Source organism: Dendrobates tinctorius, unplaced genomic scaffold, assembly GCF_039654945.1.
Source record: "Dendrobates tinctorius isolate UK_male_01 unplaced genomic scaffold, ASM3965494v1 ptg000081l, whole genome shotgun sequence".
NCBI classification, from domain to species: domain Eukaryota; kingdom Metazoa; phylum Chordata; class Amphibia; order Anura; family Dendrobatidae; genus Dendrobates; species Dendrobates tinctorius.
The window spans coordinates 10,729,899-10,757,582 of record NW_027361749.1 but is presented as its reverse complement, the minus strand read 5'-3'; the positions used below and the strand labels follow the sequence as shown (position 1 = coordinate 10,757,582).

General features: G+C 43.0%; 1 protein-coding gene across 5 annotated transcripts in view; it reads left to right on the top strand.

Annotated features, from left to right (window-relative positions):
- The window catches only part of NOL4 (nucleolar protein 4), a 464,933-nt gene that overhangs the window by 414,655 nt on the left and 22,594 nt on the right, over positions 1–27,684 (top strand). For all 5 annotated transcript variants that reach the window (XM_073583742.1, XM_073583739.1, XM_073583741.1 and 2 more), the window contains one exon: positions 21,266–21,446. In XM_073583742.1, coding sequence (XP_073439843.1) covers positions 21,266–21,446 — 181 coding nt within the window. The remainder of the gene's footprint in view (positions 1–21,265; positions 21,447–27,684) is intronic.

Genomic DNA, 27,684 nt, shown 5'->3' with positions numbered 1-27,684 from the left:
AAGAGGCCATGGATGCCTTCCCCCCAGGCTAAAAACATCAGTTCTCAGCCGCCCCAAAAAAGGCACATCTCTAAGATGCGCCAATTCTGGCACTTAGTCTTGCTCTTCCCACTTGCCCTGTAGCAGAGGCAAGTGGGGTGATAGTTGGGGGGTTGATGTCACCTTTGTACTGGTGACATCAAGCCCTGAGGTTAGTAATGGAGAGGCATCAATAAGACTCCCCCATTACTAACCCCATAGTCACATTGTAAGAAAACACAGACACCCAGAAAAAAGTCCTTTAATTAAAAGAATGACACAGACTAATTTAATAATGTTAATTAAACCTTACTTATGACCTCACCCATTCCCCTGATGCCTTAGTGTGACGCCGGCCTTAGGTGAAGTCTAGTGGACCCATTTATCAAGATCATTACTGATATAAGCCTTTGATTTTGGGGGACCCTGTTGGTCATTTTACTTTGAGGTATGCAATATTCAAGTTATTTTACTGGGAATAGCCTTTTAAGAGGGGGTTTACTGTGACTATGGATATGTGCACACAACATCTTTTTTAGGTGGAAAGCACTGCAAAAGAGCCACATAAAGTGAGCATAATACCTGGCAATGTCAAGAACGAGATTACTATGCACATGTTCCGTCTCATCTAACTTCTTTTAATCGCTTCAGGGTTTCCGAAGTGACATGTTCATTCTTTGGATGGCTTTCACTCAGAAACCGCCCACACTTTATTTCACACATAGTAACAGATGCCGTCTTCAGCGCCACCATAAGTGTTATAGCAAAACCGTCGGCATAGCGATTTTAGATAAACATTTGCCAGCATTTCCTAATGCTGCTTACCCTGGGACAATTCTGTGGCTGCACAAGCGTCTCAGGGTGTGTGCACACTCTGCGGATTCTGCTGCGGTTCCGCAGCGGATTTGGCCGCTGTGGGTCCACAGCAGTTTTTGCTGCGGTGTACAGTACCATTATTCCCTATGGGAATACAAAACCGCAGTGCAGACGGTGCGGATTTTTCCCCGCGGTTTTTCTGTGGTTTTGAAACCGCAGAAAGAATTGACATGTCAATTCTTTCTGCGGATACCACTGCGGTTTGCCATCTCCTCCATTGAGAAGATGAAAAACCGCAAGGCAAAACCGCAGAGCAATCCGCAGTTTGACAAAATCCGCGCGGCCAAATCCGCACCCCAATCTACAGCGTGTGCACATACCCTAAAAGATACTGTATGCACATTGCCTATGACTTACTCATTGAGCTAATCGGCTGGTGGTGTCTACGTTGGCCGAGCTGCTGAGCTCAGTGATAAGTGGCAGTGATAATATGAGCTGTCATTGTGATGTCACCTCTGCAGCCAAACCATTGAGACCAGGGCAGCAGCAGAGAGGTAGTGCAAGACCTGAGGTTGGTGAGTAATACAAATACTATCTATTTTATAGGATTCAGAAGGTAGGTCAATTTTCAGGTATTATCTTCCGGAGGCAAAAATGTTTAGTAAGGTTTCTAGTGGAAGAAGGCTCAATTGGCACCCAAGTATAACTCTTTGATTTTTTTTAAACCATAGTCCAAGATGAGTTAACCAGAAGGTACTCATGTCAAGGTGGGCTAGTGTCCGAGACTCACAGACATGGGATTAGTCTGCATGTGAAGGCAAAGTCAGTGTTCGTTCCCCATTGTGAAACCGATTACACAACCGGTGATCCCACCGATACTCCAGCCTTTTGGCTTGTAGCACTGACATGGACAAGTTGTTGCCTGGGTTGGTGTGTGTTTTTCCCTCATTGGACCCTGCTGTTATCTGCCAGATGGCCACGTACCATGAATTATAGACATATATTAGTGCTGGCTTTAATAATGAATGTAGAATACACTTGTCTGTATGCTATGATATCCGGATTCTGGCAGGTCACCTGCATTTTAGAAATGCACATCTCAGAAACTCAAGTACTACCTGTGAAAAAGTAAAGAAAAAAACTGAAGTGGTAAACTGAACACCACCCCATCATTAAGAATTGCAAGAAGTATTGCTTTTAGCTCTTAAGGACTCTAGAAGCTGATGAAGGCAGCTATTAGGTCTGTGACGAAGCAATTATGGACTAGACACATATGCTGCTGCTGACCTGACATTTGCCTCTGGATAGTTGTCATAGCAGCAGCCCGTACAGAACAGTTTGATGCAAGTGTTTTCTCGTCCTCCATCCACCCAAGAAAAGTCCAACTAACTGCAAATTTCTGTACAGTGTATGCACGCCTCCAGTCACCAGGAGAGCCATGGCTTTTATGCAGGATTTACAGTGAGTGGATAGAACTGTTAATGATTTACCTCTGGCTGGTCCTCAGTGCCATTCAGTCATTCTGGTTACCAGGTAACCGGGCTGTTGCCAGGAAGCACTACACAAACAGGATCTCGTTAACAAGTGAGAGATTCAGCCCCATGAACGGTGGCACCAGAGAGGACTCCGCTACCCAAGCAGGATGTACAGGAATGTAAGACTAGCCCACATTCGGGTATTCAGGATCAGTGTCAAGAAAATGGCTCCATGGTCCAAAATATTGTATTCAGCTTCCACCCCGCCTGCTGTTATTGTTGGGCAGCCTCTCATATCTAGGGGCAACTGTTGTCCAAGTCCTAATGTACGTCAGTTGGCGCAAAAATAACCCCGAGACTTTGCCCACAATATTGGGGCATGTTTATCAGTGGGATTCACTGGCCCTGCTGCAGAAAGTGCCAGAAACACATAAATATGATGCAATATTCCCAACCAGGCGATTTTCCTCTTAAGGGCTCATACCCATTTGCGATTAAAAAAACCGGTCCGTTTTCTGGATGGAAAAAACGGACCGATTCTATACGATTGTCTGTGTAGTGTTTAGCAGGGGGATGGCGTTATATCTGCCAATGAAATGGGATGCGCCGAGCATGATTGGGTCATGGGGGGTGGTGGTGTATAGTGTGCTGTGTTTGTTATACGTGTTTCACTTTGTTCTTGCAGCAGAGCACGCTAAATGTCAGGTTGGTCCGGACAGCGCGCTCGGCAGAAGCATTGTTTCTTCTGCATCCTGATCTCACATCATCCCGCACGGTTGGCAATGCTGCGCCCGCAGGGGAGACGTTGTTGACCAGGTTTTGCTGGAATGGCTGGCTACTGGAATGGCTGATTCTGGGCTCCGGGATGCGCTGCCTGCTCTGTAGAGGCTGCTGTCCTGGCCTCGCTATTGCTGTAGTAGTAGTGGTGGGGACGATGATGGGTGGTCCACTGGAAATGTGATGCTGGGTGGGCGGAGCCTGCAGCCGGCTCAGATGCCTGACACTTAACAAAAGATTAGGGGTGGGTGTGTTAATGGGCGGGCCTCTGTGGTGATGCTGGGCGGAAGTGGTTGGAGCCTCCAGCCGGCTCAAATGCCCAGGGCCTAGCAATAGAGAAGGGGTGGGCGTGGAGATGGGCGAGCCGTTGGAGGAGGAAGTGGGCGGAGCCACCGGCTGGCTCAGATGCCCGGAGCCTAGTAATCAGTAGATAAACAGTCGCACTCAAGTGTGGATTAATCTTGCCAAAAAATCTTGAAGATTTTGTGAAATTTTTGGATTTTTATTTTATTTCAAATACATCAAATAGTGTAACACCGCAGACAAAAGAAGTATCCAAAATGTGGGTATAATATCGTAATCCAGGATATGAATATACTATGGTTACGTTTCAACCTACTAAGAGGCCTTTCTCAAACCATACTCAAGTAGTGTCAAGGAAAAGATTAATTAGAGCATTTTCAGAAGTCCCAAACAGGGGCTGATGGCATGGGAGCAGGTCCAGGCTGCTCCCATGCCATCAGCCCCTGTTTGGGACTTCTGAAAATGCTCTAATTAATCTTTTCCTTGACACTACTTGAGTATGGTTTGAGAAAGGCCTCTTAGTAGGTCGAAACGTAACCATAGTATACTCATATCCTGGATTATGATATTATACCCACATTTTGGATACTTCTTTTGTCTGCGGTGTTACACTATTTGATGTATTTGAAATAAAATAAAAATCCAAAAATTTCACAAAATCTTCAAGATTTTTTGGCAAGATTAATCCACACTTGAGTGCGACTGTTTATCTACTGACTATTGTTTGTGGACCCTCCACGTACAGTCAGCACCTATCTCCACAGCAAGAGTGCGCGTCTTTCTTCTTCTGCGGAGCCTAGTAATGACGTCTGGGACTGCGGCCTATGCGCGACGCTGCCGGACGCTGCGTGCAGGGGAGAGTCATGGATCGGAGCAGCGGCCCGGGCGCTGCGGTGCCGGAAAGAAGAGACCTCGCCCACATGAAGCTGCTCCGGTGGGCGCGTTGATCTGGAAGAGCGCCTGCCGGAGCGTGGCTTCTGACTAGACGAGGTGGAAGCAGCAGGTGCCCGGCCGTCTGGAGACAGCTGAGGAGAGGACGGGGAAAGGACCGGGTGGTCAGCGGACTGGCCAGGCGAGGACTGGGTATGTGAGGATGAATGGGAGGCATGCGGAGGCAGAGCTGGAGCAGTGGGTGACACAGGGGCTGCATGCGGCATAGGCAGAGCTGGAGCAGGGGGAGACACAGCGGACGGGCCAGGCGAGGACGGGGTATGTGAGCCCTCGCCCACATGAAGCTGCTCCGGTGGGCACGTTGATCTTTAAGAGCGCCTGCTGGAGCGTGGCTTCTGACAAGACGAGGTGGAAGCAGCGGGTGCCCGGCCGTCTGGAGACAGCTGAGGAGAGGACAGTGAAAGGACTGGGTGGTCAGCGGACGGGCCAGGCGAGGATGGGGTATGTGAGGATGAATGGGAGGCATGCGGAGGCAGAGCTGGAACAGTGGGTGACACAGGGGCTGCGTGCGGCATGGGCAGCACAGGAGCTGGAGGAGACAAAGGAGCCTGGGGCCTAGGAGAGGATTGGGTCTCAGGAGATAAAGGAGAAGCCAGCAGCGACAGGGGATTAAGAGAGGGCACAGGAGGGTGAGCATCCAGTTTAGATAAAAGGGCTCTAATACATGGATCACTCACCTGTGCTGCTCTCTGCCGCAGGGCAGCAATCAATGCCTCAGACATGGCTGCAGGGGATTCCTGGAGGTCCTGGTCAAAAGATTCTAGTGATCAGCCGAGGAGGGAGAGGAAGACCCCGGCCTACCACCTGAATTTAACCCCTGAGGGTGTGGCCGGACGCCCCTTCCTGTCTCTTCCCGTTGGTCAGTTGGGCGTCCTAATTATGGCATCACCTGGGGGGGAGTAATGAGAAGGGGAGGCACTGCACAGAGTTCCCTTCTAAATTAAGTCTATGGGGGCTTTACAGTAAGATGCACGTTCCTTATGCAGCACCATGCCTGCCATTATTGTTGGGCAGCCTCTCATATCTAGGGGCAACTGTTGTCCAAGTCCTAATGTACGTCAGTTGGTGCAAAAATAACTCCTAGACTTTGCCCAAAATATTGGGGCATGTTTATCAGCATAGTAAGCTTAGACGAGATAGTCTTGAAATGCGCCTCATAAAGGCTCATGTTGTGTGATAAATGTGATGCAGCTTTACTCCATGTTCACACATTCAGCATTTGGTCAGTTTTTTACCTCAGTATCTGTAAGCCAAAACCAGGGGTGGGTGATAAATCCAGAAGTGGTGATATGTTTCTAATATACTTTTCCTCTGATTGTTCAACTGTATATATACAGTATATTTACATATATCTTTGAAATATATTACATATATTTATCTAATATATAAAGCTCAATGTGTGTGTGTATGTCCGTGATTGGCATCTGCACCATCGTAGCTACAGCCACAACATTTTGCACAGTCACTCGTCTGGACCCTGAGAGTGTCCTAGGCTATGTTGTGAGGCACGTTCCAATTCAACAAAAAATTTTGCCTATTCTTATCATTTCTATGGTGTTATCGTCCTTCTGTAAAGCTGGAAATAACACAATTTATTACCGTGCCAACACAGACCACCCTCTGACACAGACTGCAGGGGGAGCCCAGTTTCACACAGGATAGGATTAGATACATGGCTCACCAGTCAGTATCACACAGGATAGGATAAGATACACAGTTCAGCAGTCAGTATCACACAGGATAGGATTAGATACACGGCTCAGCAGTCAGTATCACACAGATAGGATTAGATACACAGCTCAGCAGTCAGTATCACACAGGATAGGATTAGATACACGGCTCACCAGTCAGTATCACACAGGATAGGATAAGATACACAGTTCAGCAGTCAGTATCACACAGGATAGGATTAGATACACGGCTCAGCAGTCAGTATCACACAGGATAGGATTAGATACACAGCTCAGCAGTCAGTATCACACAGGAGAGGCTTAGATACACAGCTCAGCAGTCAGTATCACACAGGATAGGATTAGATACACAGCTCAGCAGACAGTATCACACATGATAGGATTAGATACACGGCTCAGCAGTCAGTATCACACAGGATAGGAATAGATAAACGGCTCAGCAGACAGTATCACACAGGATAGGATTAGATACACGGCTCAGCAGTCAGTATCACACAGGATAGGATTAGATACACGGCTCAGCAGTCAGTATCATACAGAATAGGATTAGATACACGGCTCAGCAGTCAGTATCACACAGGATAGGATTAGATACACAGCTCAGCAGTCAGTATCACACAGAATAGGATTAGATACACAGCTCAGCAGTCAGTATCACACAGGATAGGAATAGATAAACGGCTCAGCAGAGAGTATCACACAGGATAGGATTAGATACACGGCTCAGCACACAGTATCACACAGAATAGTGTTAGATACACAGCTCAGCAGACAGTATCACACAGAATAGGATTAGATACATGGCTCAGCAGTCAGTATCCCACAGGATAGGATTAGATACACAGCTCAGCAGTCAGTATCACACAGGATAGGGTTAGATACACGGCTCAGGAGACGGTATCACACAGGATATCATTAGATACACTGCTCAGCAGTCAGTATCACATAGGATTAGATACACGGCTCAGCAGTCAGTATCACACAGGATAGGCTTGGATACACAGCTCAGCAGTCAGTATCACACAGGAGAGGATTAGATACACAGCTCAGCACACAGTATCACACAGGATAGGATTAGATATACTGCTCAGCAGTCAGTATCACACAGGATAGGATTAGATACACAGCTCAGCAGTCAGTATCACACAGGATAGGAATAGATACACGGCTCAGCAGTCAGTATCACACAGGATAGGATTAGATACACAGCTCAGCAGAAAGTATCACACAGGAGAGGATTAGGTACACAGCTCAGCAGACATTATCACACAGGACAGGGTTAGATACACAGATACACATGTTGTTTATCAAAAGGCTCTTGAATGAGTTCAAAATAAAATACTATCAATACTTGGGTAATCGTTTAGTTAATTTGTGTTGCAAATCTGTAGTGTTGAATATATGATGTGAAATGTGTTTATGTGCAATATAATCATTATAATTTGTTATAACTAACCACAGTTGGTTAATGTGCCCAGGCAACGCCGGGCTCTTCAGCTAGTTATATATATATATATATATATATATATATATATATATATATATATATATAATATATTATATTATATATTATTATATTATATATATTCTTTATATATTACATATATATTGTATGTTTCTATATATATATTTTACATATATATCATATATATATTATATATATTTTACATATATTATATATAATGTCTATATATTATTTATTTGATATATTATATATTTATATACAGTATATGTGTGTCACTGACATATGAATGTATTCTATGAGTATATATCTAGTGTTTTGTGAGCTCAGTGTTATTTTACTAAACCCGACAAATGAAAAATGAATTATCACCTATTCTGCTATGTATCTCTCTATTATACATATATATATATATATATATATATACATATATGTCTCACTGACATATATATATATATATTCACCTATTCTATGTGTATACATGTAGTATATCTTTTGTATCAGAACATGTCAGTGTGATTTTACTGCCTAGCCGCATATGAATTGCCGGCTTATCTATCTATCTAATATAAATACATATATACATGTCAGTGACACACACACATATATATATGTGTTTATATTAGATAGATAGATAGATAGATAGATAGATGATAGATAGATAGATAGATAGATAGACTGGCAATTCATATGCGGCTATACAGTAAAATCACACTGACAGCTCAAAAAAGAATAGAATAGATATATATACATAGAATACATATATATATATATATATATACATGTCAGTGACACACACATATATCTGTGTATTCTATGTGTATATATCTATACTATCTATTCTATTCTAACCTGTCAGTGTGATTGTACAGTAGCCGGAGATGAATTGCCGGCTTTTTTCAAAGGACACCGGTGCGTATCAATCGGACATCACATTTGATTTTTTAAAATTTTGCTATATTTTTAAAAACTTTTTCTTTTAATTTCCACTGTATTTTGTAGCCCCCATGAACCTGCGATTGTCTAATTGCTTGTACTATACAGTGGGTACGGAAAGTATTCAGACCCCTTTACATTTTTCACGCTTTGTTTCATTGCAGCCATTTGGTAAATTCAAAAAAATTCATTTTTTTCTCATTAATGTACGCTTTGCACCTCATCTTGACTGAAAAAAGCCAGAAACGTAGAAATTTTTTCAAATTTAATAAAAAAAAGAAAAACTGGGATATCACATGGTCATAAGTATTCAGCCCCTTTGCTCGGTATTGAGTAGAAGCACCTTTTGATCTAGTACAGCTATAAGTATTCTTGGGAATGATGCAACAAGTTTTTCACACCTGGATTTGGGGATCCCCTGCCATTCGTCTTTGCAGATCCTCTCCACTAACTTTTTGTAAGGATGGTACTGGAATGTAAAATGTAGCAACTTTTTGTGGCTCAGCTTATGCCCCATAAAACGTGCTCAACCTGATTGATAAATGTGGACTTCTGTTATTCCTTCTGAATATTTATAAATAGACAACTGGGTGTAACCAGCTGGGGATGTGTTCCTGCAAAGAGTCTGATCTAGTGCACCCTCATTAGGGTACATTTGTCCATTGTCTGTCAATGTACTGATGGTGGCTGCAGTAATGTGCTGATGGAGGTACCGTATAAGTTTTTTTTTTTTTTTTAACATACTCAGTAAAATACATTTTTAGGTTGGAGTGATTATAGCAGCCCCATATATGTATTTTTAGTTGTTTTTAAATCAAAACAAGAATAAAAACACAAACAAAAAGCAGACCAGCATTGAACATTTGAGTTGACAGTAACTGGCCACCTCATAGATTTACTGCATTGCCATCTAGTGGACCCAACATACAATTTCTCATTGGCCCTCTTACCGAGTATGTACATATACTGTATATATAAAGAGTAGTTATCTTGCTAAATCTTCAAATCATTATATTTTTTTTTTATTTATGAATTTAGAGAAATTGATGCTTTTAATGTTAAGAAAAAAAATCATCCAACAAAAGGGCATATATGAAAGATATACATTTCTGGAAACACCTTGCCACTATGCCGTGCACTGAAACAACTTTACTGTACAACGCAAAGTTAAATTGATGATGAAACTAAATTTGCAAAATGTAGTTCAAATCAATAGTAATGTGACGGTCATGAAATAATAAAAGCTCACAAAAAACGAACCTAATGAATAAAGAGAAGCAGGTACTGTAATAAAGATGAGCGGTATTGGACAGCTATATATATTAGAGTGTGGCCATTCAGCTATGATATACGTGTCGTATATGCAGTTAGGCTGTGTCTGTACAGGTCAATCATTATTTTGTAGAGAATAATCCATGCACATTATGTATGCTATGATGACACCAGAGGACAATACTTATAACTAAGAGAGTCGTAAACTAGTTAAATACTGAGCTGTATCCAACTCTGGCAGCGGGGCTGTAAACCATGTAAGGAGCCAGAACAGCAATGCTCTGAGCACCGTGTAGTGGTTGTTCTTGAGAACTACAACTCAGCACCTAATCAGCGCCCATAGAGCATTGCTGTTTTGCTTCTATACATTGTCTACATCCTGCCATCGGTTGAAAACAGCTAATTGGCGACGGTTGTAGGTGTCGGACTTCTACAATGTGATATTGATAACTTGTGCTAAACAAAGGATTGTTGTTTGGGAGAAGAAGGATTGGCATGTTCACATTATTAAAAACAGGTGTACGCTTGGCCCCTGCCCATAGAGCATTGCTGTTTGGCTTCTATACATTGTCTTCATCCTGCCACCGTTTGAAAACAGAAAATTGGCGGCGGTTGTAGGTGTCGGACTTCTCCAATATGAAATTGATGACTTGTGATAAACAAAGGACTACAAAAGCATGCACTGACGAGCACCACCACTACAACTTATATCGCAATACACCACCAAAGCAATGAATGAACACTGCAAGGGCATATACCCCAAACCTTGGGTGCTCATCCAGAAAAATAGCCATGTTGTATGTCCATTAGAAAAAGAAAGAGGGCCACCTCAACCCAGTCTGGTTCGAGGGGAGTTTCCATCGCTATACTGAGGGGAGTTTCGTTCCAATTCAGAGAATCTCTCATAGATCCTCAAGGGCGTTACGTATGTGTTAAAGGTTTACTCAATGGCTCGTTGATGACTCTTTGTAGCCTGTAAGCACCCAATAAAAAACTGTTAAAATGGTTAATATCGACCCTAAAAAAGATAGAGAGTTTTAGAGAGGGTGTGCTCTTGATCGGAGGAGACCTAAACATTGCAATGGAACCTATGCTGGGCACTTCCAAACAAAAAAGCCCTATCTCTCCTAGAGATCTGATGAGACTGCGTACTATTCTTAATTCTATGCAGGTAATTGACTCATGGAGATACTTAAACCCCTCCGCACGAGATTACACTTTATATTCCAACCCCTATAAGTCCTATCATCGCATAGATTACATTTTTGTGCCGAGATCGCTCTTGCCAAGACTGTCTACTGCAAACATAACCCCGAGCGCTTACTCAGACCATGCCACTGTTTTATTATCAATTTCTACACCCAGAATGCACTCAGGTACCAGGTCTTGGCAAATAAATGAATCACTGCTGGGCTTATCTGATATTCGGGCGCGACTTGATAAAAGACTTCATCAATACTTCCAACAAAACGAAATAGAGGGGACCTCCACCCAGACCCTTTGGGAAGCGCATAAAACAGTGCTGAGAGGCGAACTTATCTCCATTGCATCTTATTACAATAAAAAGAGACATCAGGAAGTCCAGAGCTTATACGACGATATAGCTGAATTTAACATAATCCAACATAGCAATGAACATGATACTTTTTCCTATCTAGAAAAAAGAACGTTCATAATGGCTTAAATAAAAGGACAACTCCCTTAGAAATATATGAACCTATATAGAAATCGGAGTATAGCGCCAAAAATTCAAATAAGAAAAAATATGTTGTAATATCAAGATTATTTGCTCTTTATTAGTACAGGTGCAAAACAAGTACGTTAAAAAGTACAATCAAATGGTCAGATAACAGAGATGACACAGAGGAATGGAATCGCCGCACATGCATAATGAATGCAATGGTACAAAAATAATAATAAATAACCCCAGGTCTGCATGGAGACCTATGCCCATGCAACAAAGTCTCACACTTGGCCGTCTATTAATTGTACAGAAGTAAAGTTCATGCCAAAGGGCATAGGGAATTCATACAGAACCTTCCATTAAAGTGCTATGTGCAGAAAGGTATGGAGAAAAAGATGAAACAATAACCATGCTTACCCATAGAGAAAGTGCATGTGCGGAGTGTCCAGTCCCCAGAGCCCCTACGCACGTTTCGCGCTGGGCTTCATCGGGGGGCATGTGTGGTGCTGTTAGGTATGCGGGGTATAAAATGTCTAAGGCACAGGTGTCCAAAATTAGCATCGCTGCGGGAAGATGTAAGCGCATGAGAGGTGGGCCCCAATCGCGGAACGTTACGTCCGGCCGTCATAGCCTGTGGGAGGGACAGGGAGAGATACCGCTCTCCTGACGTCATTGTCCCGCCCCAGGTAGTGCTGACGCCTTCCGGGATGCCCGCTCACAACGGGACCAACCGTGCATGCGCAACCCCGCAGCGGCCATTTCTGATATTGGCGAGGAAAAGGGCAGGTTAGGATAGAATCACGCAGCCAACAAAGAGGCACAGAAAAGAGGAGGAAAGATTGATGTACAATGGAAGAGAAAAAGGGGGAATACAGCACTGATTCCAATGATCATGCAAAATGATCATAACTACAATCTTCCACAAACAATATTAGCGTCATTCTCAGAACCCACAAAAAATATGCTTAACAGCCATTATAGTTACAGATGAAAAGGCAATATGCATATAACAGGGAAAAAGTCTGGATACATACAATTATAACTATATATGCAAATAGCACCATAAAGAGATGTCTAGATATCTCATTTGTATAAACAATATTAAAATGATATGATAATGATTATAGCACTCATTTTCTCACATGTGATGTGACCATCATTCAATCAGGACATAGCCCTGCAAAAGTTACTCATGGTCAGTTTATTACTGTTCATTGTATCTAAAGAGTGCAATATGTCATATCATCTTACTGAGATAATAAAAATGTAATTTAATGTGCTATATATCCAAACATTGAAATTACGGCACAAAAATAACTACACAAAAATGGCTCTATAGAGTCTGTTTGACTCCAGGATCCATATAGGAAACAAAAAAATTCTGATTCCATATCCTGCACACAAACAAGGAAGAGGATTCCACGTGATTGTTTCTCCACCCTTTGTTCCACGGTTCCAAATGGACTAGATGAAATCATGTGATCAGAATAAACCCCGCACAATGCATCCAATAACTCATACTAATTGTACACTAAAAAGGATAAATAAAAACAGCAATTAAAAACAAGAACAAAAAACAACTTATTATACAAATGCATTATACAAATAATGCATATATAATAGCCAGAAAGACATATTGGTGCTACAAAAAGGGGGCAAAGGATAGCTTTTCATTGAGTCCATGAGGTGTCATGGACCCTAAAATGACAATCCATCGGCACTCCAGCTGGGCTAAGACCTTCTTATAACTCCACCCCTAGTCCCAAAATGTACTTTATCGATCCCTTTAACTTTGAATGTCCGTGGATCGCAGTTATGGACTTGCTTAAAGTGCCGAGGGATAGTCTTCAGTATTGTAACATCTGAGATCTCCTTTGCCGCCCTTATGTCCCTTACATGTTCCCTAACCCTAGTGCGAAGCTCCCTAGAGGTGAGGCCCACGTAGATCAAGTCACATGCACATGTAGCATAATATACCACATATGTGGTGCTGCAAGAAATATAATTTGTAATATGATATTCCATACTACCATCAGCCGCCTTAAAAGTAGTTGCCCTAACGATATTTTGGCAGGCCAGACATGAGCCACATGGGTAACACCCCCACCTCTGGGGCCTAGCACAAAGGGGGTTAGTGGATCTAGGCACATAGTGACTTCTCACGAAAAAATCTTTCAGATTTCTTCCCCTTCTAGCAGTCAAGAGGGGTCTATCAGGCAGGATTCCCTTTAGTGTAATATCTGTTTGTAAAACAGACCAGTGTTTTCCCATGATCTCTCTTATCTTATTCCACTGATTATTATAGGTCATGATGCACCTCAGTGGTTGTTCCCTAGGGGAACTGGCATGCTGTTTAGAGTCAAGGAGTTGTTGGCGAGGAGTCCTCCTGGCACGAGAATAGCCCGATTTAATGTTCATACTGTATCCACGATCTCGGAACCGCTGGGCAAGATCCCGAGCCCGATCCTCAAAGACCCCATCGGTGGAACATATTTGCTTCATTCTCAAAAACTGACCCACAGGAATGGCCCGAATGGTTGATGCATTGTGGGCAGATGATGCATGCAATAGGGAATTGACAGACGTATCCTTCCGGAATACGTCAGTTTGAATTGCACCATCCCCACATAACGTGATCTTAATGTCCAAAAAATCAATCTCACTCGCCGCCACCCTATGGGCAATTTTGATTTAGACCACAGATGAAGTCGAGGAGGTCAGACTTGGTACCCTGCCAAATTATAAAGACATCGTCGATATAGCGATACCAGCACTGCACATGGGACGCGGCACATGCACCATCCCCGAAAACCTCCCGCTCCCAGTGACCCAGGAAGAGGTTTGCGTAAGATGGCGCACAGGCCGCGCCCATTGTAGTGCTGCGTCGCTGCAGATAAAATTTGTCCTTAAAGGTAAAATAATTATGAGTTAAAATAAACTCAAGCAGCTCTAAGATCAAGGATCGCAAAGCCAGGTCTAAATTACTCATGCCAAGGAAAAACTCCACTGCTTCCAATCCATCTCTATGTCCAATGCATGTATATAAGGACTCTACGTCAATCGTAGCAAACAACATGCCAGGTTCAAGATGGAGACCATCTAATTTTCTCAGGACGTCCGTAGTGTCCCTGACATAGGAGGGCAGCGTCTCTACTAAGGGATGCAAATAATATTCAATGAACTTACAGATGGGATTGCAAAGCCCTCCCATGCCAGAGACAATCGGACGTCCAGGAGGATCCACTGGGTCAATAAAAAGAGACATCAGGAAGTCCAGAGCTTATACGACGATATAGCTGAGCTGGAGATGCGACACAAAAAAAACATTGCCCATACAACCCTAGCCTCCATCACTCGCAAGAGACAAAAATTGAAAGATATTCTTAATGCCAGTTCGGCGAAAATGTATACGTCATGGAAAAATAGAATGTTTGCGCATGGAGATAAGGCCTCCAAATTCTTTCTATCCCAGCTCCGTAAAAGGCAAGCCCGTACCCAAATCCACTCCATCATGAACTCCCATGGTGTTACAGCACAGAACCCCACCCATATTGAGACGGCCTTTCTAGAATACTATACACAGCTCTATAATCTCCGTCCAAGTGACACGGGGGCTCATATGCTGCAGAGAGGGTCAGACACTGCTCACTTTCTGCAGACGTTGAATCTCCCTACATTAACAATATCTCAACAAAATAAACTAACTAAACCTTTCACGCTGGAGGAGCTCCGGTCTACCCTGTCGAAGTGTCCTAAAGGCAAAGCCCCTGGCCCAGATGGGTTCTCGGCACAATATTACAAAACTTTCGCCCCCCTTCTCTTGCCCCATCTCCTGAAGATCTGTAACGATACACTTGAGGGTCAACCACTTCCACAACAAATGCTCGAAGCCAAAATATCATTAATACACAAAGATGGCAAGGACCCGACCTTATGTAGCAGCTACAGACCCATATCTCTGTTGAATGTTGACCTGAAACTACTGGCCAGCATGTTTGCATGTAGGATTGTCGAGTTCTTGCCAGATCTGATCTCATTGAATCAAACTGGTTTTGTGGGCGGGAGAGAGGGAAAGGATAATACTCACAAAATTCTACACCTCCTTCAATATGCCAAAGCTCACAAGATCCCTTTAGTTTTGCTGGGTACAGATGCTGAAAAGGCCTTCGACAGGGTGGACTGGATTTATTTGGAGGAGATGCTCTTACGCTTCGGCTTGCCATCTGCGCTAGTTACAGCCATTATGGCTATGTATCATAACCCGACTGCACGCATCAAGATTAACGATTCATTGACGAACACATTTACCATCCACAATGGGACCAGACAGAGCTGCCTGTTGTCTCCACTGTTGTTTGTCCTGGCAATGGAGCCTTTAATGATTTCAATACAAGAAAATCAGAGGATAGAGGGCATCAGAATATACAACTCTCATTTTAAAACGGCAGCTTTTGCTGATGACCTTCTAGTCCTCTTATCCAATCCTCTAAAGGGTCTCCCTGCTTTGATGGCGCTAGTGGAGCAATATGGCAACCTCTCTAATTTCAAAATAAATTTGTCCAAATCAGAAGCTCTGGACTTTCATGTCCCCACACACTCCCTAACAAAACTGAAAAACTTATACCCGTTCACTTGGCCTAAGTCCCATATCACATATCTTGGGGTGAAGATAGGTAGATCAGACCGGGATTTATTTAAATTGAATTTTCTCCCTCTGCTTCACTCCACAGTAAGTCTCATTAAGCAGTGGAGAGACTCCTATCTATCATGGATGGGGAGGAAGAATATAATGAAAAGTCTGATTCTCCCTAAATTTACCTACTTATTTCAGATGTTACCCATAAAAATACCATTGTCTTATCTTCAGAAAGTGAACTCCCTTTTCTCCATATATATGTGGAAAAGTAAAAAGCCCCGCATATCTTACCGCTTGCTGACGCTCCCAAGGACATGTGGGGGGATGGGCGCACCAGACATCAGACGCTACTATAGAGCTGCAATCTTGTCTAGGACGGTGGACATCATACGAGGTTCCAAAGATAGGCAGTGGATCGAGGTTTGAGGAGGCACTTGCCCCCTTCCTCTCAGATCCCTTTTCCTAATACAGTCCCATAATCGACCTAACACTCCTCTACTAAATTCACATACTAAAGCCACACTCAAAATATGGCAAGACTCCATAGACATCCTAGCCCCACCTCTCTCCCCCTTACTTAGACTCTCGGACATTCTAGCCCATTCAATGCCACACTCAGGGCAAACTAGAGATCGTCTAAAGTACTCTAACATTTCTATAGATCATTTACTACAGGAGGGATCGCTCGCCCCTCTACCGGAATTGCAGCATCACCCAAGTTTATCATCTTTAAAGTTTGTCCAATACGGCTCCATCAAAGAATTTATGAAACGACATTTTAAACATACCATTCTAGCCAGAGTTCTAACTAACTATGAAATGCTTTGCACCAGAATCTCTAGACCCAAGAAAATATTCTCTACTGTCTACCGGACCCTATTGACCTCTGATATCTGCCCGAAGAGAGCATATATTTCTCATTGGGAACGAGACTTAGGTTATCACTTCACACCGGCGCAGACTCTTTATATTTATAAGCACTCCCATGGCCCGATCCAGTGTGTCCGAGCACAGGAGAACTCTTTCAAAGTAATCACGAGATGGTTTCATACACCACTCCGGAGTTTTGGTTGGAGTGCAGATGCATCACCTACGTGCTGGAGATGCGGAACGGGTTCTGGCAGCTATTTTCATATTTGGTGGCAATGCCCCATCATCCTTAAATTCTGGCAACAAGTTGAGCGCCTTATTAATAACGTGGTACAGAAAAAACTGAGTCTGAAACCAGAGACAGCTTTATTGAATTTCTTGATCTGGCCTGAACATAGAAAGGCATCGATTTTGGTCCAACATATTCTTGCTGCGGCCAAATTGTTAATACCGGTCCACTGGAAATCTACTACTCTTCCCACTTTACTGCAACTCCAGGATAAGGTTCACTTGCTTTATCATGTGGCAGAAACGGTGTCCCTGGTGAACCACGCTCAGGCTTCCTTCCTGGACATTTGGCAACCATGGGTTAACTATAGATCCTCATCCCTTACTAAATAAATTAAATCTTACTTTGTCGCATTCCACGACCTACCGTGCCTACCCCCCCTTACTGTACCTATTCTTATCTCCATTCCTCTCTCTTTAGTCTTACTCTCTGCTCTCGTTTTTTTTTTCGTATTTATATCTATAGATTCTCTACACTTTGATTTTCAGGCAAGATTGGTACACCTGAACGGACTCAAATATGTATTACTTTATTCTTGCAATGGACTTACACTCCGCACCATAACCGGTTCGTCCGGTTCTCTGAGGACTGAATCACTATCATGGTGCGGACCTCTTTTCTCACCTTGTTTGTTCTCATACTGCTATCAATCGCTCATTTCACATTACCTAATCCCGGTTCACGTGTAGGAATCGTAACCTTTATGTGAATGTTTTATTTTTACTCCTTAATAAAAAGAATTTTGAAAAGAAAAAGAAAGAGGTAGCACTCACCTTTCTAAAATCCAATATTCATTGCGATGCATAAAGCATATTCAGCAGGATGAGGAGGAGTGGAGTGTGAGGACGACAGCTGTTTCACGCTATTGCGCTTCTACGAGTCATGGAGGTAAAAGGAAATGACGGGAGACTAAATACCTATCAAAGGTTCAGTCCCTTCCCCCATATCGTAACCTCAATGTACAAACAAACAAAGTGCACAATGTGAATACATATCAAAACTTAACATAAATATAACTAACTATCTATATAACATATATACACTATCATTAAAAACAATGCAAAAACAAGATGCTGTGGCTAGAGAAAAACGGACATGTCCACCCTATCATTGAAACCAGTGGATTCTAGCGCTTTAGTGCGCATGATTCATCTTGCCTCTTTCCCAAGAAAGAGTTTATGGAGATGAAATCCCTGCGGGGGTAAAGTAACATTTTCCAGCTCTGTAAATGTAAGAACTCAAGAATTTCCTTCATGTGACTCCCTAAAATGATTGATCAACCTCGGAACCCCTTTACCTGTAAGTATAAAATCACAGTGTTCCCTAAATCTCACAAAAAGAGGTCTAATTGTCTTACCAATGTAAAAAAATTTGCACAGACAAAATAAAACATCATAATTACTCCTACACTAAATAGAATCTTGCATACGATGTGAGATGGCTCCAATATTTAGAGAACATCCTATGATATGTTGGGAACGAAACAAACACTGTCCACATCTGAAGTTTCCTTTCGGAATACCTGCCACCAACCAAATATTATTTGTAGTTTTCATACAATTATGCACTAACACATCTCTAAGATTTTTTGTACATCTACATGAAATAAGGAAACCCCTAGAAATTACCTCGGTTAGACCTGTATCACGTTCCAGCATGTGCCAATTTCTCCCAATGGATGAACGAATAAAGTGATCCATAGGGTTGTACTTAAAACAGAACACAAATCTCTTTTATTTTCTCTTACTTTTAGTAACCACTGAGTCTTGCTTTGATCTATGCAATGCTGCATCCAAAAGAGCTTTAGGATACCCTCTTTCTTTAAATCTATTTTTCAAATCATGGTACTGTCTATCAAAACCCTCACTAGAGCTATTAATTCTTTTGAAAGAAGGAACTGGCAGTATGGTATAGACTGTTTGATGTATGGAGGGTGGGCACTATTGTAGTGCAACAACGAATTAGTTGATGAAGGTTTGCGGAATGTTTCTGTATTAATGACACCTTCTGTGAACTAAATCCTCACATCCAAAAATTCCAAAATTGAACCGCCAAATTGATGAGTGAAACGCATGTTCATGGTGTTCAGGTACTCTACAAATTTATGGAAGAGATCCAGAGACCCGTCCCACACTACGAAAATGTCAAAATTGGTCAAAATTGTTGGTACCTCTTGTTTAATGACAGAAAAACCCACAATGGTCACAGAAATATCTTGAATCTGACAAAAGTAATAATAAATCAAAAATCTATGAAAATGAACAAATGAAAGTCAGATATTGCTTTTCAACCATTCTTCCACAGAATTTAAAAAAAATAAAACTCATGAAATAGTCTTGGACAGAAATGATGGTACCCTTAACTTAATATTTTGTTGCACATCCTTTTGAGGCAATCACTGCAATCAAACAATTCCTGTAGCTGTCAATGAGGCTTCTTCACCCCTCGAAAGGTATTTTGGCCCACTCCTCAAGAGCAAACTGCTCCAGTTGTCTCGTGTTTGAAGTTGCCTTTTCCAGACGGCATGTTTCAGCTCTTTCCAAAGATGCTTAGTAGGATTTAGGTAAGGGCTCATAGAAGGCCACTTCAGAATTGTCCAATGTTTTCCTCTTAGCCATTCGTGGGTGTTTTTAGCTATGTGGTTTGGGTCAATATCCTGTTGCAAGACCCATGACCTGCGACTGAGACCAAGCTTTCTGACACTGGGCAGCACATTTCTCTGTAGAATCCCTTGATAGTCTTGAGATTTCATTGTACCCTGCACAGATTCTAGATACCCTGTGCCAGGTGCGGCAAAGCAGCCCCAGAACATAACAGAGCTTCCTCCGTGTTTCACAGTAGGGACAGTGTTCTTTTTTTGATATGCTTCATTTTTCCATCTGTGAACATAGAGCTGATGTGCCTTGCCAAAAAGTTCAATTTTTTTCTCCTCTGTCCATAGGACATTCCCCAAGAAGCTTTGTGGCTTGTCATCATGTAGTTTGGCAAATTCCAGTCTGGCTTCATGATTTTTTTTTTCACCAATGGTGTCCTCCTTGGTCATCTCCCATGAAGTCCACTTTGGCTCATACAGCGACGGATGGTGCGATCTAACACTGATGTTCCTTGAGCTTGAAGTTCACCTTTAATCTGTTTAGAAGATTTTCTGGGCTCTTTTGTTACCATTTGTATTATCCGTCTCTTTGATTTGTCATCAATTTTCCTCCTGCAGCCATGTCCAGGCTGGTTGGCTACAGTCCCATGGAGCTTAAATTTCTGAATAACATGTACAACTGTAGTCATAGGAACATCAAGCTGCTTGGAGATTGTCATATAACTTTTACCTTTAACATATTTGTCTATAATTTTCTTTCTAATCACCTGAGACAACTCTTTCCTTCACTCCCTCTGCCCCATGTTGAGTGTGATACACATCACATCACCAAACGGCACAGTGAGTATCTGTAGTCCTCTATACAGGCCGACTCACTGATTCCAAGATTGTAGACACCTGTGATGCTAATTAGTGGACACATACCTTGATTTAACATGTCCCTTTTGTCACATTATTTTTAGGGGTACCATCATTTCTGTCCAGGCCTATTTCATGAGTTTTATTTTTTTTTAAATTGTGTGGGAGCATATTTGAAAAGCAATGTCTGACTTTCATTTGTTCATTTTCATAGATTTTTTATTTATTATTACTTTTGTCAGATTCAAGTTATCTCTGTGACCATTGTGCATTTTTCTGTCATTAAATGAGGGGTACCAACAATTTTGACCATGTGTGTAATAGATAGGTATGGGATAGCTAGCTAGATAGATAGATAGACAGACAGACATGCAATAGGTACAGGGGTTGCAATCACACCCGGGCCCTGGAGACTGTAGGGGCTCAAGAGATCCCTTTGCCCCATATGAAAAGACTATTGCTAATAAAGACTTGTGATAGATGGGGGCCCTGTTGGAGATTTCGCACTGGGGCCCACAGGCTTAGTTACATGCTATAAACCACTCATTGCAATGTACGTACAGAAGTGCTGCACTCTATAAATACTGTATACATGTCATGAGCTAATATACTTGTTCACACCTTGTCTTTGCAGGATGAACCGCCACTAACCGATAAACCATCCAAACAAGAAACTGCACAGGTCACTTACTCCACGTCCGCCGTATCCAGCACGCAAGAGGTGTTATACATCAATGGCAATGGGACTTACAGTTACCATAGCTACCGGGGGCTAGGAGGAGGCCTACTAAATCTCTCGGATACTTCTAACAGTGGTGAGTTGCGCTGCCATTCCTCCTGCAGCATTTCATTACATGCCGCGCTGAGGTTCACAATTAGAATAATCACATAATGAGCCACAAGGGTCTCAAGTCATATGTGATATTCCATACTGCCATTTTACGTATGTGAGTGATTTTCAGATTTCCTACTGCCAGTGAGGCGGCTCCTAAATTTTAATTGCAGCTTTTATTGATTTCTGTAATATGCAAGGCTAACCATGTTCACATTTGCCCATGTAATGGGCTGGACCTTTCCTGCCAAGCTTGCAGAATTAGAAGCTGTCTCATTTTGAGAACACAGGTCTTAACAGCTGATAACATAGAATAGTAGCTTTAAAGGGGTGGTCTGGCCCTGGTTTATTGAAGACCCACTCCACAGATAAGTAATCAATAACAAATTGGTGGGATCCAAAAGTGGTCAGATGAAAACACAGTAAGCAAAGTTACCTTGTGCAGCGTCACTGCCCTTCAATATCCTCTGCCCAGATTCCAGACCACCCCTTTAAGTCCTACTGCAAGTATATTTGTATGCACTAAAATGTTAAGTATATAGTTATCTGAAATCTACCTGAAGCAGGGTCGGACACTGACAGCTTGGGGCCCCTGTGCAAGAAATGTGTATGGGCCTCCTCATTTTATGGTGACAAAGCTACATATATATATATATATGTATACATGTATACATGTATACATGTATATACAGTATATTACATACAGTAGTCTCCTTTATTATGTATATTGCTGTCCCTTATACAGTGCTCTTTCTTTCTATGTACAGCACTGTCCCTTACATATTGGTTTATATAGAGCCCTGTTTTTTACTACATACCGTCCTGTCTTGTTAGCTGTATAATGCAATGATGCCTGATGGAGCATGAGAAAGCTTCTTTTCTAATGGAGGAGCTGATAGACTGGTAGTCTGGTCACCGGCTCCTCCATCAGCAGTCATTTTATATCTAACAAGAGAGCGGACTATGTAATAAAAGAGGGCACTGTTAATAATAAAAATAACAAGAATACACTATGTAAGATACATAACAGCAGAGGAAGCTATATAATAAGGGACGGCACCATATATAATTAGAGAGGATGGTATGTAATAAGGGACGGTGTTATGCATAACAAAAGAGGAAACTATGTAACTAAGGATGGTGTTATACATAATAAGTCAGTACACTATATACTAAGGGACTGTGTTATACATAATAAGTACGCTATATACTAAGGGATTGTGTTAGACATAATGAGTGAGTTTACTATATGCTAAGGAACTGTGCTATACATAAGTGAGTACACTAAGGGACTGTGCTATACATAAAAAGTGACTACACTACATACTGAGGGATGACACTATACATAATAAACGAAAACACTGTATACTAAGGGACAGTACTGTACATAATAAGTGAGTACACTATATATATACTAAGGGGCTGTGCTATGTATAAGTAAGTACACTATATACTAAGGGACTGTGTTAAACATAATAAGGGATAATAACATCTTCCTCCACCTCCCCCTGTTCCTAAATCCATTATACATCCCCCTTCCTCCTTTCACAATCCCCCACACCCCTCATTGTCCTCCCCGCATCCCATTATTGTTCTCCCCCAGCACCCCATCATTGCCCTTTCCACCACTTCTATCATTGCTTTCTCCCCCACCACCCTATCAATTCCCATTCCATTACCTCCATCATTGCCTTCTCCCCCAGCACCCCATCAGTTCCCTTTCCACCACCTCTATCATTGCTTTCTCCCCCATCACCCCATCAATGCCCATTCCACCACCTCCATCATTGCCTTCTCCCCCAGCACCCCCATCATTGCCCATTCCACCACCTCCATCATTTCCTCCTCCCCCACCACCCACATTATTGCCCTTTCCTCCACCACCATCATTGCCTTTTCCCAACCACCACCATTATTGCTTTCTCCCCCACCACCCCATTATTGTCCTTTCACCACCTCCATCAATGCTTTCTCCCCCTCCACCCCATCATTGCTCACTCCCCTACCACCCCCATCATTGCCTTCTTCCCCACCACCTCCATCATTGCGTCCTTCCCCACCACCCCATTATTGTCCTTTCTACCACCTCCATCATTGCCTTCTCCCCCACCTCCCCCATCATTGCCCATTCCACCACCTCCATCATTTCCTCCCCCACCACCCACATTATTGCCCTTTCCACCACCACCATCATTGCCTTTTCTCAACCACTACCATCATTGCTTTCTCCCCCACCACTCCCATCATTGTCCTTTCCACCACCTCCTTCATTGCTTTCTCCCCCACCACCCCCATCGTGCACTCCCCTACCACCCCCATCATTGCCTACTTCCCCACCACCCCAATCATTGCCTTCTTCCCCACCATCTCCTTCATTGCCTCCTTCCCCACCACCCCCATCATTGTCCTTTCCACCACCTCCATCATTGCTTTCTCCCCCACCACCCCCATCATTGCCCACTCCCCTACCACCCCCATCATTGCCTTCTTCCCCACCACCCCAATCATTACCTTCTTCCCCACCATCTCCATCATTGCCTCCTTCCCCACCACCCCCATCATTGTCCTTTCCACCACCTCCATCATTGCTTTGTCCCCCACCACCCCCATTATTGTCCTTTCCACTACGACCATCATTGTCCTTTCCACTACGACCATCATTGTCCTTTCCACCACCACCATCATTGCCCATTCCACCACCCCCATCATTGCCTTCTTCCCCACCACCTCCATCATTCCCTCCTTCCCCACCACTTCCATCACTATCCTTTCCACTGCCACCATCATTGCCTTTTCTCCACCACCCCCATAATTTTGTCTTCCCCCACCACCCCATTATTGTCCTTTCCACCACCTCCATCATTGCTTTCTCCCCCACCATCCCCACAATTGCCCTCTCCATCACTCCCATCATTGCCCTCTCCTCCACCTACACACACACAGACACACAGCATCATTCACCTCTCTGCACGTTCCCCTGCAGTGCTACGCACGCACACACCTCTCTGCACGCTCTACCGCAGCCACAGCATCACAGTCAGCTTCCTCTCTCTGACAGCCGTGGCGGCGGCGCTGAATGATGATGTTATCCAGCCATGCCGCTGACTGCTGTGTGAGACAGGAAGCATCGCTGCAGCTCCGCTGCCATTTTCTCTTTTAGGCTGGAGTCACACACAACGAATAAAAAATCGGTCCCATTTTAACGGTACGAAATCGCACAAAGAATTCTTGTCCAGGGATCCGTCTGTCATCCCATTTTCCGGCGATGAACCGATTTTATTTGCATCTAAACATCAAATTGACATCCAATGCCAATGCCTGATGCTCTTTCCTGTTGACCAGGAGAAGTCTTGCGATTTAATCGCAAGTCACACATGTGGTGCGTTTTCAATGCTTTTTTAATCGCATCCATAAACTTGCATTGTCGAATCCGATCCGAAAATCGGTGACAATCGCAGCATGCTGCGATTGTCTTGGTCCGAGGAACGGATGCGATAAAAAAACGCATGATGGGAGCAGCACCATAGAATAACATTGGGACGAATGCATTGCGATTTTTTATCGCATTGCATTCGTCCGATTTTATCGCTAGTGTGACTCCGGCCTTAGGAAGCGGATCTTCAGGGATCTCTCCCTGCCTGCCGCACATGAGGACAATCTGGCCAGGGGCCCCCCGATGCCTCAGGGCCGGATAAACAGGCAGATTGCCCTCATTATTAACAGCCCTGCAGGGGCTGCACATGCGGTATGTCTGCCCCTGACTTGAAGACTTTATCAGAGCTGCAGAAACAAGAATTCTTCAATAGGAGGACCTCTGATAATAAGACAAAGGGTTACAGCAGCGTGTATTCTGTCTCTGGACACAAGGCTGACTCCAGATTTGGACTAAGGACTCTCCGTGGGCCCCTCTTTGATTTTTCCCGGTCAGATTCCAAGAGAAATTACTCTTTTAGATTATTTTTATTATTTTTCTTCTATGAGCTGTAGTTTTATCACTACCATTTTGGGGTCTGTAAGACTTTCTGATCTTTTTTTATTCTCATTTTTGGGAGGCAGAGATTTTGCCACTTCGATTTCTTTTTTTCCGCACACAATCTATGGGATAAATATTCTGACTCCATAGCTAGGCCACATATACACTGTACATGACAGCTGTGGACAATGCTGCATGACACAAAAGAGACTCTAGCTAAGAACTAAAATAGTATTCTTTATTAATATAAAAAATGTAAAACATGAACAAAACCTCCAATTGGGGAGGTACAATAAGTAAGGCTGGGTTACCTAAAAAGTCCCTGAATACAAAGTTCCTAAAAATGTAAACTGCTTGCAGGGAAAAGAAGGGTGAGTAGATGAGCAATATTTTATAGTCGACGTGAAAAATATCTAAGGCAGAGAAAAACTGCTATTCTAGCGAATAAAGTGCATAATGCCTGGATTATAGAACAATCTCTGCCCAATATTATTGCATACACAATAATTGCTCACAAACACAAGATGAAACACACAATCCCTGAATTTGAATATAGGAAAAAATGCTACTTATAGTCCAATGCATAATATCAAACAATCTCATGTATAGATATAGTGTCTGCCTGAGTGATATAATACATAAAGCATTAAGAGATACTGTATATGGTATAAAGGTATATGATGAGTGCATCACCTGAAGCAATAGCTGTAGCCACGACCTTGCAGCAAACCTGTGGACAGCTGAACCTCCCCAACCCCTACGCTGTTTCACTTGTGCTTTTTCCGGGGGTGTCATGGAGCATTATTGACAGTTGTCAGGGGCACTGTATATGTATGCTTCATCTGAAGTGTCTAGCATTATATTTGCTTGCTTTTCTTATACGTATGTTATTAATCCATAGCTAGGCTGCACATGTAGGGCACTTGAAGCATCATTTCTAGGCTGACTCAGTATAGACCAGTACTCACACGTAAATATATTATCAGATAGCTTGAACTCGACTGTAAGAGGCACGTATGAAGAAGGTTTATTTTCCAGCCAAACTCTTGCAGACATGCACACATAGAGCAGGTGAAAAAGACTTTTCAGAAACAGGGCTGTAAACATATGGGCTTCTAAGATTGCCAATTGATGTGTACCCGGAAGCCAGGATAAGGTGATTCTCATTGCTGGCAACCTGCCTAATGTGAATCCTCTCTTAGGCTAAAGCCTAAATTTATATGGGAAGGTAGGAAACTGCTGTAAGTAAAAATGCCTGAGGCTGAGAGGGGAAGTACTTAGTTAGAAAGCCTATGTATATAAATATCAAAAGACTGATTGTCTTTTCCAAACAGAAATCAGGTGTGAACAGATGCTTACTAACTGGATTCACATTAAGCAGGTTCCCAGCAACGAGAATCGCCTTATCCTGGCTGCTGGGTACATATGAATTGGCTAATTTAGTAAGTATTCTCAATTTTTCATACTTTCTAGTGCAGTAATGCAATTCATATATTTCATGTTTGCATGCTATTGTGCTACAGAGTGCTACTTTATTTGTTATATGTGGAGATGGCTACTTTTAGTAAGCACCTGTTCACACCTGATTTCTGTTTGGAAGTGACGGTCAGTCTTTTGATATTTAGACCTAGCAATGCGATACGACGTCTCTGGTATTTGGGCAATATTTGCCTCTGTCTTAGCTTTAATATCACACACTATACATTCTCTCAGAATTTAGTTGTTGGAAACCTTGCAGCTCTTCAAGATAAACAGATGTATTAAGCTTTTGCAGAACTGTAATGTATTTGTTCCCCTTTCTGGAATAGATTTCATAAACTGAGGACAGTTGTCTTAGGGCCCGCTCTACTGGTAGATGGAGAGAAGCAGGCTGGGAAATGCTGTTGATGTGACTCAGCAATTTTTGCCATAAGTCTGATATAGCACAAGAAACACCCAGGCTGGTGTGGCGGTCGTGCTCTGTGGTGCGGCAGTGATGCTCTGTGGTGCGACGATGGTGCTCTGTGGTGCGGGGGGCTCCGCAGGAATTTGGTAAAAGCCCGGAGGCCCCCGCAGATCCATTGCTGCAATGCAGTGGCCTCCGGGAAAATTGCCGAGATCTGAATCTGAGCATGCGCCACCCCAGTGTCCATTTTCCCAGACGCCACCGCATCACAGCAATGGATCTGCGGGGGCCTCTGGGCTTTCACCAAATGCCGGCAGAGCCCCGCCGCACCACAGAGCATCACCGCCGCACCTGTCACATAAT